The 19637-nt window shown below is 43.3% G+C and overlaps 2 protein-coding genes across 6 annotated transcripts; one reads left to right on the top strand and one right to left on the bottom strand.

The window, feature by feature from the left end:
* Positions 1–211: 211 nt before the first annotated feature.
* On the bottom strand, positions 212–11267 carry SOX30 (SRY-box transcription factor 30; the record flags this gene model as incomplete). Its single annotated transcript, XM_083603837.1, has 5 exons — positions 212–668; positions 2238–2730; positions 4016–4252; positions 4985–5224; positions 10286–11267. The coding sequence occupies 5 exons, from the start codon at positions 11265–11267 to the stop codon at positions 287–289; spliced, it is 2334 nt and encodes a 777-aa protein (XP_083459963.1). The 3' UTR covers positions 212–286.
* Positions 11268–11728: 461 nt separating this feature from the next.
* Positions 11729–18270, top strand: THG1L (tRNA-histidine guanylyltransferase 1 like; the record flags this gene model as incomplete). 5 transcript variants are annotated; one of them, XM_083603939.1, is made up of 6 exons in its annotated part: positions 11729–11869; positions 14104–14280; positions 15555–15724; positions 16639–16727; positions 17476–17583; positions 17984–18270. In XM_083603939.1, 5 exons carry the CDS (start codon positions 14159–14161, stop codon positions 18143–18145), a joined length of 651 nt encoding a protein of 216 aa, XP_083460065.1. In that variant the 3' UTR covers positions 18146–18270. The 5 variants fall into 5 exon arrangements, with proteins under 5 accessions (XP_083460065.1, XP_083460061.1, XP_083460063.1 ...); XM_083603935.1 differs by lacking the exon at positions 11729–11869 and adding an exon at positions 12446–12645; XM_083603937.1 differs by lacking the exon at positions 11729–11869 and adding an exon at positions 12686–12780.
* Between the last annotated feature and the right edge of the window lie 1367 nt (positions 18271–19637).

The following is a 19637-nucleotide window of genomic DNA, read 5'->3' as shown; positions in this document are numbered from 1 at the left end:
CAAGTTCTGGAAGTTTGACAGAAAGGTGGTGCACAAACATATAATACAAACAGCTCAGTCTTATGACCTACCCTGACAAGGTAAAGTATATGAAATCAGGTGTATTAAGGTACAACTCCTGCGATGGTACAGTGCCCTGAAAAACCTCCAATGTATCATAACAATTTTAAAACCTGGATCAATTATGTCTTCTTGACCACACTCACTAAAATAGTGTTATATGACCAACATGTTTTATTTCATGTTTTAAAAAATTATGCTGGATACTATCATTTGGGTTTTATAATTACAAATCTCTTAACACCTTTCCTTCTTCCTCATCATCACTATCAGTCACATTGACTTGCTGTACACTAGAGGGTGTGGATGGGGTTGCAGTAAAAACATTCTCAAGGGCCCCAATGTCCAGCTGTGGCATAGGGTTTAAGTATTCCTCTTCAGTCTGACTGTGGCTGCTGTAATAGGATGTCCCTTCCAAGCTCTCGCAGCTACGGGAGTCTTCGCTATGCGTATGCTCATCAGGATACTCTCTAAAAGGATAGTCTCTGTTCAGAGCAGAAAACATTGCCTCGTGTTTTTGATACTGGTCTTCATAAAAGCCAAGACATTCAGGCATGGAGCTGGGGAAGTTTCCGTAGCCAAACGGTGGGCGACTGTATGGACATGTGCTGCAACAAGACAAAGATGAGTTACATCACGGCTTTTACCATAAAACTGAATGATATATTATAGCTTGTTTGTATTCAAATCTGGAAACCAGTTACCATAATAAAGGGATTACCTCAGTCATGGGACACAATTGTAAATAGAATACAATAATATGGCCGTGTTTCAAAAAGCCAAGATGTGTGCCCATGGTACATTATACAGAATAACTAATTTAGAAGAGACAATGAGAACAGGGTGGGTAACTTGTACCCCTCCAGCTACTGTTGGACTCCAACTCCCATCAGTCTGAACCAACATGGCCAGTGGTTACACATGATGGGAGTTGGAGCACCTGGAAGACCATATGTTCCCCTTTTCTGGTCCAGAAGGTCATCTGGTCCAGTTCAACAACCAGGGGCAGGACCATGTAGCCACATACATCCCATAACTCTTAATGCAGACCTGTTTTTTTATAACGAATGATTTCAACTTTTGACCTATACCACACCTCATAACACCTCTACGACACTTCATAACACAAAATAGCAAACAAACCATCAGTATAAAAGAGAAGTAAAAATGAAGACTACATCAAAATAAACATCTTTGCAAAATACTCAATTTAACTAGAAGCTTTTTGAAACAAACAAAGAAAGAAAGAAAGAAAGAAACAAAGAAACAAAGAGACATACTAGCAAGCAGCAGGACTGATAAACCACCTCAGTAAGAACATTACATGCCACCACTAAAAACCACTAAAAACTTCATAACCATCAGCCTAGCTTTTAGCCTGTGGCTCATTGAACAAGGTCTTCTAAACTGATATAAGCATGGGTGAATACCAACTGTTGCAGAACATGATGGCCTTTTGTGATAAGGAAAGTGACATGAAAAGGGACTGGAGCTTCTGCAATAACACTTGTTTGATGCAACATTGTCTAATTTCCCCACAAACATATCAGGCTGAATGCTCATTAAACAGGTCATCTGGAGATGACCAAAGAGTCAAGAGAACCCGAATGAGAGGTTCTCCTTTCAAAGGAGGAAAGTGAGTTGAGGAGAAAAGTTTAAACAACAATGTCAAGGTCACAGATCAAATTTAAAAAGCAAGAATGAAAAAGAAACCCTTATAAAAAAGCCCTTTGGTCACTGCAAAGTATGATGAGAAATGTTTCAGTGGAATGAAATGAATAGAGGATAAATGTGTGAGGAAAGAGGAAAAAAGGGTGGACAGAAAGGAAGAGTATACAGTCGTACCTTGGAAATCGAACAGCCTACTTCTCGAACATTTTGGCTCCTAAACGTCGCAAACCCGGAAGTGACTGTTCCGGTTTGCGAACTATTTTTGGAAGCCAAATGTCCAACGGGGCTTCCATGGCCAATCAGAAGCCATGCTCTGGTTTCCAAACATTTTGGAAGTTGAACGGACTTCTGGAATGGATTCCGTTTGACTTCCAAGGTATGACTGTACATGGAAATTCACACAGGTTCTTTTCAATCTTTTCCTTGTAGAAGTCTGCAAATCCTTCTGTGGTTGTCTGACTAGATATGCAACTTTACTGCAGAACACAAATAAATAGCTGCATTACCTTGATGGGAAATAATGGGGCCCAGGTAAAAAGTAAGGATGATGAAATGAAAATCGAGGAGGAGCTCCGAACAGGGTGGCTGGATGACCGATGGGAGGAGGTTGATAAACGTGTGGATGGGGGATGGGAGGAGCTTGAGGAATGGGTCCATTTCTAGAACAAGAAGAAACACCTGAGTACTCCTTAGGGGGTTGACTATTTGAGACACTGTATCTGGAATGTGTGGTGCTTGTATTATTTGGGTTCCTGCTTGCACTTTCGATAGAAATCTGGGTTGGTCTCTTTATAGAGCAATTTGTTCCTGAAGATACACGGTGAGCTTCTGTTGGTGAAGGTGCAGCAAAACGCTGAGGTTGAAGCACTGGACGAATCGGCAGATTTGCCGTTGAGGCAGCCAGTGGCGCTGTGCTTCCTACATTTGGCTGGAACAGCGTAATAGGGCCTGGATGCTGAGCAGAAGGACCTGGCAGCTGGATAGTAGAAGGGGCTTCACCTTTGGAGAAGAGAAAGTATTATCCGTAAGTGAGAAGGTCCCATTAACACTATGTTATAAATATTATAGAATGATCCATGTAATAGCACTGGATCATCCCTCATCATTTTTGAAGCTTTTCTTTAATATAGCATAACCTATGGTTGCCATATGTCTGAATCTTCCCTTTTTGAAATATGGCAACCCTAGCATAACCTACTGCAGTTTCATACCCAACGACATCCATGGATGCAATTTCACGAATCAGCAACATTAAAAAAGACATTCAATATTTAGACTGTTAATCTTTTTTTAAAAAAATGTCTTTTCTTTATAAATCTCCTACAAGTTTCCCTCACAATGATGCCCAGTATGCAGTGTGCAATCATTGAACATGTAAGGCAAAGACTTTCCAGGCACTTTTTGGCAAGTCTCTCAATTCCCTATCAGCATAAAACTGAATCTTTTATATAAAATCAAGTCCCCAACATTTTCTCCCCTAACAGTGTCTCGCGGGACCAAGGAAAAGACCTCCAAACAGGGCTGTGCAGACAGGGACTAGCTTGGTTTTTAATAGTTCCCAGGGAGTTCTAAAAAAAACCAAAGGAAACAGTTGCAATATGCGATACAGCTGAAAGGGTGAAAAATCTGATTCTCATTCCAGACACTGGCATAACTGAGCATAGGGAATGGGATATAATGCTTCTTCTTTCCCTCCTGAAGTCAACTTCAGAGTGTTGGGGAGGGGCAATATATTTCTAAGGCAGCCTTTGAAAACTGGGATGTGGGCTCAGCAGGGAAGGAGGAAACACAGAACCTGAAAGACCTTCAGTGTGGTAGTGGTGATGAAGGTTCCTTGCCCCTTCCTCAAGACTTTCAAGCCATGTTCATTTTGGGGAAACATGGGACAGGACTAGATTTAGAACAGTGAGCATGCCCTGGTGTCTTACTCTTCATTAAGTCAATGATATATGAGAGGGTGGAGAGTGGTGAGGCAGAAGAGAACTGAATCGCTTTTGCTTCTCTCATCAGACTTAACAGATGTTTTGCTAGTAAGAATAATGACCCAACTTTACTTTGAGAATGATTAAAACAAATAAACAAGCATATAAACAAAGCATTCTGTACTTCACTAATCTAATTTGGAAATGAATTAATAAGGCTACCGCAAAACTATGGCCACATCTCATCATCAAATATTCCTGCATAATCCTACATAATCATACTCTCAACAAGAATACAGACATTGGGTTTTTGTAGTTCCTATCATATAATGAACTCACATAAACTATTGGAATGAACTCACAGACTGGGTGTCCAATGCTGTTCTGTACGCTGGGTATGACCACAGAGTAGGTGGGAGATCGGAAAGGGTAAATGGTAGTTGGATTTGTAGTAATAATATTCTGAGATGTCCCAGTAAAGACAGTGGAGGCTGTCATTGGGCTGGTAGCAATGATATTCTGAGTAGTGCCAGAGAATACTGTGGAGACTGTCAAGGGGAACCGCTTCCTTTTGCCAGGTCGTGGCTGGTAAACCCAACCTGTGGGAATATAAAAGAGTAAGCTCACTGAAATATAATGGGTTATTTTATTTCAAAACTGATTAATGTAATAACAAAGGACACCAAAAAGAGTACAGTGAAAGCACCTGCCTGATGTTAATAAGCAGGGAGTTCCAAAGTCTGGATCAAAAGATCAACTTCTTATAACTACAGAACAAGTATTATGTTGCACCTGTAACAGCGCCAGTTCCGCTGGTGGAAGCTGTCAATTGAGCATATCTAGGGTAAAGTGATCTTGCAAGTAAACTGGTCCCATCCTGTTAAGGGCTTTATATACTAATGGCAACACCTTGAACTTGGCCCAGTAGCATTTGCTATAATAAATCTGCTATTGTACTTAGTTTTAAATACTTAAATAATGTCAATGGCAGATGCTGTAAAAATGCACATGTGCAACATCCATGCATACAAGAGCTTACAGAGTACAGCTCCTTTAAGCAGCTCCCTCTTCTGAACTCGTTTTTAAACTTTCAGAGCCTGAAAAGAAACCACTATGGGAATAGAAGGGGTGGGGTGGTGACAAAAGCTTTAAGGAAGACTGCCTCGTGGTTCCTGCATGGTGGTGGGGGTTTTTTTGTATTTCCTTTCAAGTATCGTCCTTGAACCCCACCTTTCCCCACTCATAAACCTATTTCTGGGTAACACAAGGCACTGCATCAAGACCATCAGATGTTAAGAAACATGTAAAAAAAACCAAAACCTATTTTATACCAGGGAATTCTTCTCTGTGCTTTTCTTTAATCTTCTGAGCTTCATCATAATAAGGTTTCTTTTGCTCTTCTGTGAGTTTGTTCCACTCCAATCCAAGCTGAACGCTTATCTCCGCATTATTGGCAGCAGGGTTAGCTTTGGCTAAGGCTGGCCGGTGAATTCTTGCCCACACCATAAATGCATTCATGGGACGCTTGACATGGCCATCTCTGTCTTTGCTAAATGGAGTGTCTGGTATCCCTACAGGAAAGAAAGATGGATGGGTAGGCAGTATAAGTACCATACAAAGTTTGTAGTTAAAAATAATGAGTTTGCTATTGATTCTGGGCTCATTACTTTAGTGCAGACTACAGAAATAAAGGCCAAGCTCCAAATAACCATAAACCATTGTCATAAGCCCACAGGAGCTTTCGGCTTATTTTCCTTAAATTTTTATAAGACACCTTTCTGGATCACGTCCTCTCAAGGGGGCCAACATCAATATACCAAAAGAAATACAGTAATAGAGAATGACAGTGCATATGCTATATTTTAAATGTGATACAGTATTGTAATGTAATGGGACTTTAAAAAAAAAAGCCTCCATAAAAATAAAATACAGCTGCTATAAACACATTTCCAAAATCACAGCAGGAAAGGAGTAACAGCAACTCTCTCAAACCACATGGCAAACTGTGCTTGAAATCGAGGGGAGCTTCACAAGTGATCTGTGACATGGCAACTTTTTTCAGACAGAGCCACATTCCCTTCCGAGGGCCATGTGTCAGGGGTAGGTGGCGCCAAAGACAAAAGTGGGTGGAACAATGAATGTAAATTTTATCTTTGTCCACTAGGCTAGTTTTACACACTCTCACTCACCCCTTCCATCAACTAGACAAACTAAAGGCATTATCAGAGTTCAAGGACATATTCCAGCCAATTCAAGAAGAGTGTAAAGTAGAGCTGGAGGGGAGAAGGGCTTGGGGAAGAGTCCTCAGGACCAGACACGGCTATGATTATATTTGCTTACTTGAAAAACAAATATTTATTGATTTATCAACAAAACCCCCTTCATTTTTGAGTGTAGGAAGGTATTGCATACTGCCAAGAACACTAGAGATGGTGTCTTTGTGCTCCATATATATATATAGCACTGCCAAAACAGCCACTGCATCTGTTGTGATTTTGCAGAGAGGGAGCAGTAGACTGTATGTCTGAGTCCCTCCTAATTCCTGGATCCAACAAGGATCCAGTTGCTGCTGGAATAGCCAGACACGTTTCTTGATAATGGCCCCGCAAGTATGCGTCATTAAGGTAACAAAGGAAGTGGCTCTGTGCCAGAGCAGAAATGAGTGTGCCTCCCTCCCTCAACTGTCTGGCAGTTAGAAAGACAAAAGCAAGGGAAGTGTGTAAGTGGTAGAGGCTGGAAGCAGCCTGGGCAGCTGAGAGACACACAGCCATGTCTGACTTGTGCTGGAATCCAAGGCTGTGGCTATGGGAGAAGCAAGATGCTGTTAGCACCTCCCTCACAGGCTCAGGTTGTATATATGTGTAAATAAACGATATATCCTAAAGACACCATGGTCTCCACTGTCCATGGTCTCCTCATTCTGAGGAAACTGAACCCTGGATAAGTGCCTGGAACCCCTGGATCTCGCACTACTCAGAGATTGGGGTGGTGTTCAGTGGTATATAAAGCATGCTCAGGGAAGGGGGCTGGACACAGGGGAACAGGAAAAACCCAGGCAATACCCAGCAATCAGAGACTGCCCATCTGACACACAGGGAGTCAATGAATGGGACATCCATCTAGCAGACAGCCCCATCACCACACACACACTACAGCGCCCCCCATTTCATCAACCCTAGTGGCACAGTCAGTAATTACCTTGCTACTGCCAGTCCACAAGCATTCTTCTAGGAAGTAGTTCAAATCCTGTTATGCTCCCACCACTCATTTATTAGCACATGACACATTGAGTAGGGGGTGGGGTTATTGGGCTGTTGTTCTTGATTATTATTATTTTTTTAAATTTATGCCACATTTATGCCACATAAATAAATAATAAATAATAAATAAAAATAAATAGGAAGGAGACGACACACAACATGGCACCCACACAATTTCATCTGCAAAGAGCACATGCACATATACACACACACCCTTACTGGGACAGGGATTCAAGACCCACTGGGGGGATGGGACACTCTAGTTGACAAACAACCAGGGGGAGAGGCCAGGACACACACTGACAGTGACAGCAGCAGCAGTGTCTCACTCTGTAGGGCAGACTTTGCCAATATGGTGTGTTCCATATATTTTGGACTACCAGTTCCCACCATCCCTTCCATTAGCCAGGTGCATGGGTGTAGCCAAGGGAGGGGCAGCTGCCCCCCATCAAGTAAAACAATATAAATACTTAACTAACCGACCAATCACGTTGGTTCTGCACCCCCAACAAAGGTCTCTCCCCACCCACCAAAAAAATCCTGCCTATGCCCATGGCCAGGTGGCATGGCTATTGGAGTTGTAGTCCAAAATGTCTGAAAGGCATCAAGTTGGGAAAGGGTGCTGTAAAGTATGGAGTTGGGAAGCAGGAGAAAAAGGTTTGAGCATCACCAGGCAGAAGGGGGCAAAATGTCCTGGCTCAACCCCATACTGAGCAGTTCCCTAACAGTTCTGCTGCTACTGCAGCAGACATCAATTGGACACATTGTGTGGAATTTGTTTTCTCCATGCTCCAGTCTCAATACAGGCATTGACACCAGCAGCACAGAGCTGGAAGGAAAAGCCCTAACTAGGTGAAACAGCTTATGATTATATGCTTGAAGTGTTTGATTTGAATCCAGGGTACATCCCTACACTAGGAAAGGGGGTGTGTGTCCACCCAGGCATACGTCAACCATTCAGGAGGAGCACCACTTCAACCAATAGCTGTTCCTGAGTCATTTTATCTCAACCTATGGGTCCCTAGATGTTGTTGGACTACAACTCCCATCATCCCTAGCTAGCAAGGCCAGAGCTCAGGGATGATGGGAGTTGCAGTCCAACATCTGCGGACCCACAGGTTGAGAACCACTGGCTTAAACAGATATGTACTAAAAGCAGAATATTGTTTTTGGGCACTAAGGTACTAAACTTTACTCATACATCTGAATCTAAGCTTCCTGAATTATTTCAAAGTACAAGTATTAAGGATTGGAATGCATATCAACAACTTCTATTAATCTATGAAAAGAATTACATATCCACTACAGATGTTTCTGTGGTCAGAACTCAAGGGATACAGCTTAGAAATGGTGAGACCTAAATTTAAAGTTGTCTGGTGCTGCAATCCTATGCACCCTTATACTTGGGGGAGTAAATCTCACTGAAACTAATGCAGATATGCACAAGATCAAAAGCCTTAAATTGCTCAACCTTTATGTCTGACTTTGGAAAATCACTCAAGCGATAATTCTGAACCCTAGTATTTCAAAAGTATCCCCATTAATTTTACTAAGGTTGGTAATTTCACCGGACTGGAATATTGCAATGCATTCTATGTGGGGCAGCCCTTGAGGCTGATGAGAAAACTTTATTCCTGAAGGGTAGTATTGAAATTTATTAAACAAAAATTTACTTTGAGCATGTTTGCCTCCTACTTACTTGCACTAAGCAGAAACAAACCATGACATCTGGCTTAGAGTAACACCCAAGCCAGCGATCAAGGTTTGTTTTGCTACAATTCATAATTGGTAATCTTGGCTACAAATCATAGTTTGTTGGGAGCAATGCCTCCAAGTTCTTCGTTACTCACTGTCCCTTCACTGAGTTGGCACAAGGCTTGTTACTTCCCTCCCCCTTGAAAAGAACATAGAGCTGAAGGAAGAAGTTGAAAGGATGGCACTCTTTCCCACTTCTTCTTTCTTCTCTGTCTGCATTTCAGGGCTCAGAAAAATGAAAGGAAGGCATTGCTCTTTCAGCTCGATGTGCTTTTCAAGACTCAGATCAGCTCCTGAGCTGCTAACAGAATGTGAAGGGAAGAAAGTAAATAGCATAGGAGGGAAAGAGGAGTTATCTGGGAGACTGAAGAAAATGGATCAGTCAGGGGAAAACAGGTGCCATGGGAATAAGGAGAGAGGTGCACACATGTGCCTGTGCACATTGGAGCCAGTAAATCAGATCCCCTTGGAATTGCAGAATTTTTCACAGGTGTTTCCCAGAACCAGTATCACATCATGTGTCAGTTGACTGAACCATGGATCTGGTACTTTCCAGAGCTGCCATGACACAAAGACGCTGATCTTCGGCACAGATATTCCTGGATCCTCGTAATACAAGGGATCTCTTCAAAACCATAATCAAATCATAGTCACTTGTGTCTGCAGACATATTCTGTAATTTATTGGGGGTGTTTTTTATTCTGTGTAAAGATCAAGAGTAGCCATGCTTTGATCAATGCTTTTGATACCTGAAAGCACCAGATCTGCTTTTTCTTTTTTGAACTGTGTTGTGTACCGTTATAAGGTGGGGTGGGGTTTTTTTGGTGGTTTTTTTTTTTTGCAGAACCTCACATAAAATCATGCAAATTCAAGAGGATTCATTTTAATTCAACTGGATTTGACTTTTACCAAACCGTTTGAAAAACCAAACAATCTCTGTGTGTGTTTGGAGGGGGAGGGAGCAACTAGAGGTGTTGGTGCCCACAATACTCCTTCAAAATACCTAATGTGCCCAAAGGCTCAAGAATGCTTTATGGGTAACAGTCTCAGCCAAGCCTACTTCAGTATTGTAGTGAAAATTAAGTAGTGGATGTTTGTATAGTGCCCTGGGCTCCTTGGAAGAGGGTCAGAACAAGGCCTAACAGATTTATTGTGGCATAAACTGGCGATGAAGTGGATACTGGTCTATGAATGCTGATGGCACAAAAAATGTTAGTCTTTAATCTGCCACACATGAAAGAAGCACTTTGTTGTTTCTTCTGAGGGTCACAGTTAATCTCTGTGCCCTGGTTACAATGTATTAAAGAGGGCAGTGGCATACTTCTGCAATAGAAAGCTCCTGCAAATATTAAAAAATTGTAGATGGGACTTTGCATAATTGACCATCTTCATAATCTTTGGCGGTTGCAACAGCCAGTAAAGTATACAGTGAGCTGTTGTTAATTGCATGAACTTGAGTGAAGCCCTATCTTCCTTCTGGCCCTTCATATATTTTTTAAAAAAGTTTGGAATAGTGGTGCAGATTAATGTGTATGAACAGTTCTATCCCAGTGTTTACTTGTACATAAATAGCGACTAAAGGGCAACTTGGCAAATTCTATTATACCTATCTACTACCTGCATCTGAGGGTAGCACTGTGAGAGGCACATCTTTCGTTTCTATTTTCACTGAAGGCTCCAGCAAGGACTGCATTTTAAGGGGTACTTGTGCCACTGGCACTTTAGTCACTCTTATGAGCTCAGATGGAGGTGGCCCCTGAAACTGGATTCTAGCCCCAGGAGGGACAGCATGGAGCGTGACAGGAATCTTCAGTTCTTGAGGATGCTGAGACAAGTCAGCATCTTTGTTGACATGAGCTGGGCCGTTGGAGGAGGGGCGAGGCTTGGATGCCACCTCTTCCCTCCCCTTGCAAGCTTCCTCGCGAGGCTCCACCAGTTCCGTTTTGATGGCCCCTTCTTTTCCGGACCCCAAGGCTTTGGCATCACAATTCTCTTCCACCTTCACCACCTTCACCTCTTTCTTGATCTCCTCCGGCTCTTCTCCTTTCCCCACTTTGACTTCCCCCCCTCCTTTCGCGCCGCTGCTTCCCTCCTCCTTCCCTCCTCGACGACTGGCAGCCGCCCTGTGCTCCCCTCTCTTTTTCTTGTTGCTGCCGCCGGTCGGGAGCAGTTGGTTCTCTTGCTCCTGCTCCTCCGCTTTCACTTGCAGCACCTTCTGCTGGCCATTTCCCTCCGCCACCGCCTCTTCCAGCTTCTCGCAAACCCCAGGTTCCAACCCGAGGCCAGGCTGGCAGAGCTGCCTGGCAAGGCAAGGCTGGTCTTCCAACAGGTGCTGCTGCTGCTGCTGCTCTTTATAGGCAAGCCCTTCCCCAGGCAGCGGAGGTTTCTGCTCCCTGCGCAGGGCATTTTGCTTGGGGTGCAGTAGGGGGTGCTGCGGCCCCTGTTTGGGGGAGAAGAGCAGGAGGTGCGGGTCCCTGGCCCCCTGCCCCGAGAGAGGGTGCAGGAGAAGGTGGTCCATCCGGGGAGCGCCCTGCCAAGCCGCGGGGTGCAGGAGGCGGTGCTGCTCTCGGGGGGTTTCCCCCTGCGCCCCTTCTTCCATGCCGCAGCCCGCCCCCCGGGGAGAGGGATTGTTGCGGGGATTGTGAGCTCAGCCTCCGCCCTCTGTGACCGCCCGTTTGTTTCCTGCGGTTGGTTCGCAAACGTTCTCGGCTCCCCCTCCCGCCAGGGGCACGCGCGCCGCGCTCGGACCCCGCCCTCCGGCTCGCAGGAGCCTCGCGCCGCCTCGGGGCACCGGCTGGAAATGGCAACAGCCGCGGGGCTGGCTCCACGTGCCTCCCGCACTTTCCCCTCCCTGGTGTCGCCAGGGCGACCCTGGGGGCCGCGTAACAATGAGGTCGCCATGGAGACCCCGGGACGAACCCACGCGCCTTGCCCGCTTTTTTGAAAGGGCTTCGTTTGGCGGCGGCGCGCGCGCGCCCTTCACCAGCTCCCTCGCCCCCAACGTTCCCTTTCGTCAACAGCTACCGTTCCCTCAGCCCGTGCGCTTTCAGCGCGTCGCCTCCTTCCTTGACAAGCACCAGCTCATTTCCCCTCGTCTACGGGAGTCCTTCTTTTCAAACCCAGCCTCGGGGTTGGGAGGATGGAGACGACCACGGCGAGGATAAAACTTAAAAGGAGTGCGGGATGAGTTACCCCCGCACGGTGCGACACGTGTTGCACCTGACCGTGGGAAGGGAGGATGCGCGTTCAACGGGCACAGGGAACTGGATTAATGAAGACCCGAAACAACACTGTCAGAATCCCCGTTAAGCACGTTTGCCCGCCTTTCCTCAACCCGGCGTCGCGGGACTACAACTCCTATCAGCCCCGGCAAGCTTGGCCAGTGGCCAGGGATGATGGGAATTGTAGTCCCCCGGCACCGGGGGGAGAAAAGGCAGGCGCGCGTGCGCACATAACACACACGGCGCGAGGGCCTCTTTTCCTCCCCCGCCCCCATTAAACGCCCCACAGCAGCCTACGCACATCCAGGATGGGCGGCATCGAGACTGGAGGGCGTGGCTTTCAGCCTCGGGTCGCTCTGCATTTATCCCGTCCCCTCTGCTGCGAGGCTTTTTGCGCCCGGCAATGAGAGGCGGCTAATGCGGTTAGGTAGCTGCAATCCCGAAAGACCTTGCGGCGTCATAGAGACTAGCGGCTAGAGCGGACGATGGAGGGGGGGGTGTTTGTGTGTGTGCGCGAGCGCCAGCCTTCCGGGATTGCGCAACGCAGCTTCCGCTGATGCTGGCGCTGCCTAGGCTTGGTGGCGTTCTTCCGCCTGCTGCCGCCGCCGCCTCCCTCGGTCTGCGCGCGCGGCTGAGCTGCGGCCGCGTCGCCATGGCGAAGAGCAAGTTCGAATACGTGCGGGGTTTCGAAGACGAGGCCACGTGCTTGCCCAACTGCTGGGTCGTGGTCCGGTTGGACGGCCGCGGCTTCCACCGGTAAGCCCCGCTTCAGCTATTGGCGGCAGCTTGGTTGCCGCTGGCGACGGCTCAGCCAATGGTGGCGGGAGGAGGGAGGGGTGGAGAGGTTATGGGCATCGTGCAAGGATAGGAAACCGGTGGTCGGATTTCAGGGTAGCAGCTGCCCTTGGGTATCGGGAGGGCTCTATCCAGAGGCGGATTGTGGGCGGCGTAGCATCCTTGGGACACGGCTCCTTAGCCAAAACGGCCACTTGTCGTAATCTGAAGACCACTGTGGGAAGCTTTGGTTTGGGAGGATTTCTCCGTTGGGAGTGTGCGCATCTGTTTATTTCGTAAAAATTCTGGATCCACACGTCCTTCCACAGGGGGGACGTAAGTTTCCCTGCGGGAGTTGATCACGATGTTTGCCAAACGTGCCTTCCTCTTAAGCACGTTTTTTTATTCCCCGCAATCAAGTGGTGTATAAATTTTATGAAGCTAAGTTCATAAAATGTATACACCACTTGATTGTAGGGAAAACCCATCAGAGCACTTTACCCAAAAAAAGCAATAAAAATGCACTAAAAAGTTTACAACCATAATTTAAAACACTGATGATTATAATAATTTTTATTTATTTATACCCCACCCATATTGGTGAGAAAGTTAAAACTGTATTAGAATAGACTTAAGACTAATTAAAACTCATGCAATCTTCCTAAACATCTAGGCAGGCTTGTCTAGATGTGTTCATCAGGGGCTGAAAAGAATACAATATGCAGGGAGTTCGTAGGCCACCCCTCCCTTATTGCATCCACCTATCTGTTTCACATCTTGTAACTCACAAAACTCACTTCCAGCCATCCCCTATTGGTAGACCAGATAACAATCAGTATTGTCATGAATATTTGAAAAGCTGCAATTGTCCTGCTGCTTCTGAATAAGGAAAGGAGGAATAGAAGGTTTTCATTCTGCTTAAAAAGACACTGAGCTGTATGAGTTACAGCTAGGATTCTTAGTAGTGCCTCAGTGGAAGTAGTTTTACTGTTATGTACTGAAGTTCTCACCCTGGGCCAGCAGGGGGATACTGTAGATAGTTTTCACTTAGGTCCACATATGCAAATAAGGGATTGAAAGTGACGTTCAGTGATTGGATAGTTACAGAAAGTAGCTTTAGTTGCATTGTAGTGGAGCTCTATATAAGCAGGCTGGCTGAACCCTTTAGTTCAGTTCTGTTGTGGACTGTGAATAAACAAGAGCTGTTTGAAGAATCGCTGTGTCATCTGATATGTTCACCCACATTTACCTTCCATTTGGCAAAAATGTGAAGAAGTTACAAAAATCTGCTGTTTTTAATAAATTATAAATTAGTATTGCAACTAAAACACAATAACATGCATATGGGATCCAGTCAAAAATTAAAAAATAAAAATATGCTGATCACCACTTTAATAACTTTGACAAATTTCATTTCTTTGTATTTTTCCCTTTTTGAAGCTTTGCCGAGCAACATGGTTTTAAGAAGCCCAATGATGATCGCGCTCTTAACTTGATGAACAAGTCTGCACAGACAGTAATGCAAGAATTAGAGGATATTGTCATTGCCTATGGACAAAGTGATGAATATAGCTTTGTTTTCAAAAAGAAAAGCAACTGGTTTAAGAGAAGAGCAAGGTAACTGGTCTTAGAGCTTCTCTCTCCTCCCATCCCAACCCAATATTTGCATATCTACTCTTCACATGACATGTTTTAAATATAACCAGTTTGTTTATATTTTATTATATTATTTTATTATATAGTTAGAATATTGATTAAAGTATTAGTAACATTGCTCTTTTAAGCCCTACTATGCTCAGTTCTTGTGTCTGGCTATGGAGACAATAACTCATAACAATTCTGATTTGGTAGAAATTGGCAGCTTTTTAATAGGTGCTGTGTAAAGGCAAGGGGTGTACTATTTATTTTGCTTAAAATTCATTTTCATCTGAAATAATATAAAAAATTGACAGCTGTTGTATGCATGCAACATGTGTTGCTTTTCATAGATTTGGTAATGGCCTCCTTTCATGTTCATGCAGTAATAATTGCAGAAAACAAAAGAAATGCAACCAAAGTGGGAGGTGGAAGGGGTTTTGGTGGGGAATTCAGTTCACAAGGTAGGAGAACAAGTAACAATGTATGTATACAGATAAGCTTCAATTTGCACATTTTCATTGGTATAGTCTGTCCATTTGGCTTAGTAGGTGGCCATCAGCTGCTGTTATTAGCATATGATATGCTTTAAGAATGACAGTATACTGCGGCTTTCATTCTATGTCATGATCTCATTGATGCAATCAGCCATCCAGTCCTGAGAGTTGACTGAGCACTATTATGTTCAGCCTGCAAATGGCCAAATTCATAGAATCTTCATTTTCTGTTAGCCAGTTTTCATATCCTGGACTTGGAAAATGTAGGAGTGAATCGTACAGATCTGGAAAACTCTGAAACATTCAGCCATTAATGGTTTGCTGTAAATGTGCCTTTTAGTCTGTTTCACTCTTTCCTGCTAGTGCTGGGAGGAAACAAACCATGATTTCTGTGTTTTAGGTTTTGTATCTGAACCAGGGATAAAGGTTTCTTTTATTCCCAAGCATAGCCAAGGTTTATTCTTGGCTTACCGGTTATGGTTTGTCGGAAGAGAACAAGCCATGATCCATGGGTTGGATGTAATGCTTAGCCAGGGATTGTGTTTTGTTTCCTTTGTGCACAAGCAGGGAAGAAAGAAGGGGGTCCCTTGGGCATGATCATGGTAAAGTATTAGCCATGACTTTTGATGATGCATGAACAGGGCCATTGAGTCAGATGCATTTTTGCATTACATAGAGTACTCAAGTGTTTATTTATTTGTCAGTGTTGTAGTACTGATGTTATTAACTTTCACTTCCTTTTTATTTTCTGTTTACAAGTAAGTTCATGACTCATGTGGTCTCCCAGTTTGCCTCCAGCTACGTTTTCTATTGGAAAGATTACTTTAAGGACCAGCCTCTTTTGTATCCACCAGGATTTGATGGGCGTGTTGTGTTATATCCTAGTGACCAGAATTTAAAGGACTATCTTAGTTGGCGACAAGCTGATTGTAAGCATCTCTTACGCACATGAGAAGCCTCCACCATCAGGTTTTTGTGTTTGATTGTTTGTTTGTTTGTTTGTATGGGTTTATGATTATTGGTCAGTTACAGAGAGTTATCCTTCAGCTGGGATATTCCAAGACTTTAGTTCTTACACATATGGAAAAAGTTAAAACCTTGGAGATTTTATGCCACGATGGGAGAGGCATTGCTTTCATGTCTTTTCCCCCTGCATCCCAACGACACCATGAGAAATGCAAACAGTATTATATTCAATTGCGTAGTAAGACGTGAACCCTGCTGCTGCCTTCAGAAGTCTAATCAATGAATGTAAAAGGCACGACAAATAAGATGGCAATCACAGCAACCCATGTTGTTGTTGTTCTCCCTTCACTGCACACAGCAATTTACTTGCATGTTTTCTTCCACCCCACCTTCCCCGACCAATTATCTGGCTACCTGACTGAGTAGTGTTTCCATGAAATGGATAGCAGTAGTTTTAGATTGGCTGGATGATCTACAGAAACCCTCATGTTTGATGTGACAAAAAACCTGCATAGCAGGAAATTTTATCTATTTTAAAAACATGTCGCAAGAACTGTTGGTAGGATAATAATATATAAAACACTGATAAATACTGAACCAAAATACTGGACTTAGATAAAAAGACATGCTACTATTTTTACAATATCATATTCATATAATAGTTACAGGTAGGTAGCCGTGTTGGTCTGCCGTAGTGTGCATGCACACAAAAGCTCATACCAATGACAAACTTAGTTGGTCTTTAAGGTGCTACTGGAAGGAATTTTTTTATATTCATATAATAGTATACAAGTCCTTCAGTAACTACTGCTGTGGCAGAAAGCTTGTTCAATGTGCTTCCCAATGTAGTCTGATGTTTGTTATTTCATTCCTGCAGGCCACATAAATAATCTCTACAATACAGTATTTTGGACTCTTGTGCAGAGAGGTGGCTTGACACCTGTACAAGCCCAAAAGCGACTACAGGTATGAAAGTCTTCTTTCAAGATTATGCTAAGTAGTATGTTCACTCATGCTTGAGGTTTTAATGCCAGCATCATGTGCAGGCATTCAAATTACACAAGTGTTATGGGCAATGAGAATTGGGAGTCTGGATGAGGTTGAAGGGGTTTGTAAGTGACACAGTTATCATAGTGCAAGGGTGTGTGTGTGTGTGTGTGAGAGAGAGAGAGAGAGAGTGAGTGAGTGAGTGAGTGAGTGAGTGAGTGAATAGGTTACCTGGGGCCCAATCGTCTTCTCAATCCGGCCCGCGGACAGTCCAGGAATCAGTGTGTTTTTACATGAGTAGAATGTGTCATTTTATTTAAAATGCATCTCTGGGTTATTTGTGGAGCATAGGAATTCATTCATTCCCCCACCCCCACAAATATAATTCGGCTCACCACATGGTCTGAGGGACAGTGGACCAACCCACAGCTGAAAAAGGTTACTGACCCCTGGGTTAGATCTTTTTTTAAACTATATCCAATAGCTTTATCTTCCTATCTCCATATTAGTATGAATATAACACTTGTCAAAGTTTAAAAACCAGGTGGAACAAATAAGGATTAACTGTTTGTCTAAATGCAAGCAGAAAAGGGGACTGGTGGGTTGTGTATACTCCATCCTGTCTCCAAATACAGTGCTCAGATCTAGATGGAGAGGAGTCAGTGTTTTCATATGGCTGTGTGGTGGTGTTTTTATAAGAAAAAAAAAATTTTCTCTTTATCCTTAGGGAACAGTTGCAAGTGACAAGAATGAGATTTTATTTTCTCAGTTCAACATTAACTACAATAACGAATCATTGTTGTATAGAAAAGGAACTGTTCTACTGTGGCAAAAGGTAATATAATTTTGAGAGATACCTATTTGTGTGTAATGCATTTTACAAACTGTTATACAAAATACTTACTTGGGAGGTAAGTGGTTTTTGACAGTCATATGTATGCTGGTTTTACAGGTGTGTCTGCTTTTATAACATTACCACTGTTTAAGACTTAAGGCTAGAAATGTTCTGGTCTTCAGTGAAAAGGATAATTCCTCTGGTAACTTCACTCCTCAAATTTTAAGTAGTGAAGGTTCAATAGGAGCACATCTGCCACTGAAAGACCAGAACTTTACTAGTGATGATTCTAATTTGAGAGTTGTCTCATATTATAGTTAAAAAAGAAATGAAACTGGAATTGCCTTCTAGCCTACTTCAGTTCTGCGATTCTACATTAATATGTCACCTGTCTTTATAGGTAAATCAAGCCATTAAAAAGAAAATTAAAATTCCAGAGGAAACGGAAGAGAAGGAAGTTGAAGTGACCCGGCCAAGGACTACAGTAGTTGCTTTGCACTGTGATATCATTGGGGATCAGTTTTGGGACCAGTATCCTGAAATCCTAGCTGATGATAGCTGACATTTGCCATCTGGATGTTGGTGTGAAATACTCCATACAGTTTACTCCTGCAAGGACCATGGGAGACGGATAGGTGACTGGCCCAGAATGGATATTTCAGTAAACTTGTGTGGTGCACTTAAGAAGCCATGTAGTGCTTGTATTCATTTTTATAGTTTCATAGATGTGTATGTCTTCCCATCAAAATTATGAGGTGCCTTACAATAATATCATTGTCAGGTTGATAAACTTTTTACTTGAAAAGGAATGCCTTTAATTTAGGCTATGGCCCTCAAAGGCACTCTACTGGTACAAGTCCCATGAGATTTTGAGCTGCCCATTTAAAACTGAAAACATTTAAACTCTTGCTTCAAATTAAGTTCTATCATCAGGGAGCCAAGTTACAAATTATCCTAGTTGCTAATGTCTCTGGATTATATGAGTGATAAACAAAATACCCTAGCAAATGGCTGAAACTAATTAGGAAGTCTTCTCTCAAGTGTAAATTAGTTATGGCTTTTTTGAAAGCTATGGAAACATAATTTCCCTCCGTAATCATACATTTATTGTTTGGACTCTCTCCTTGCTGCTTTACTGATTATTAGAGAAGGTCTCGGGTGACCAAACTGGAATAATAAACTTATTGAATAAGGGGGGGGCATCACAACAGGATATGTTTGTAGGTCATGCTCTCAATTTTCTGCTGCCTGGGAAACTATCCAGTTCCTGCTGTTGAGGATTGTGGCAATCAACTTACTGGAAGTTCTTTACTCTTCAAAAAAAAGTTTGTGTTGCGCTTCTGCATTCTTTGTGCCGGACCTGTGAAGTAATAAGACCTGTTCCGGAGTGGGGGGGAGATGGAGTGTATGTGATACTTTCTCTGACTATGCAGAGACTGGAATGATACATGCTGGGAGATAATGACAAAAGGGTTTTATGTGGAATATTTTGTTAATGTCATTCCATTCCTCACTCTCTGCCTTTCCTGCATTATGTTTTAAAGAAGACAAGGTCCCTTAAAGCCACTTTGAAAAAGAGATAACAATAATCAACCAATTTATCTAAAATGGTGGACATCTTCATTGCTATAGTTAGGTTAATCATTAAGAAAAACAACCTTCTAAGCAATGTGTGTTTAAATTATTGCTGTAATGTTAATAAAATTTTGCATTGATTTATGGAATAATTCTCTTGTATAGTTCAGGAATCATATAAGTCAATTCTCTATCACTGGTGCACTCTGCTACCTATCATACATACAAATATCCTCGCAAACATGCAAATAGATCTTTGACTTCAAGGCTTCCATGTTCTACTTTCTCTCCATCATGGGTGGGCAGAGTATCTGGGTGGTTTGATCAAGGAGGTCCAACTCCCAATTAATGTATACAACAATAACCTTCCCCTAAATCGCTAATTTAGAAAGCTGAAATGAAGAGAGCTTGAGGTACTCAAGAACAGATTTGAGTGAAGGACCTGAAGCTCAGCTGAGTTATGATGCTCCTACTGTACT

This window comes from Podarcis filfolensis, assembly GCF_964270895.1.
Source record: "Podarcis filfolensis genome assembly, chromosome: 2".
Lineage (NCBI taxonomy): Eukaryota > Metazoa > Chordata > Lepidosauria > Squamata > Lacertidae > Podarcis > Podarcis filfolensis.
The sequence above is the reverse complement of the archived record's forward strand: the minus strand, read 5'-3'. Positions and strand labels throughout refer to the sequence as shown.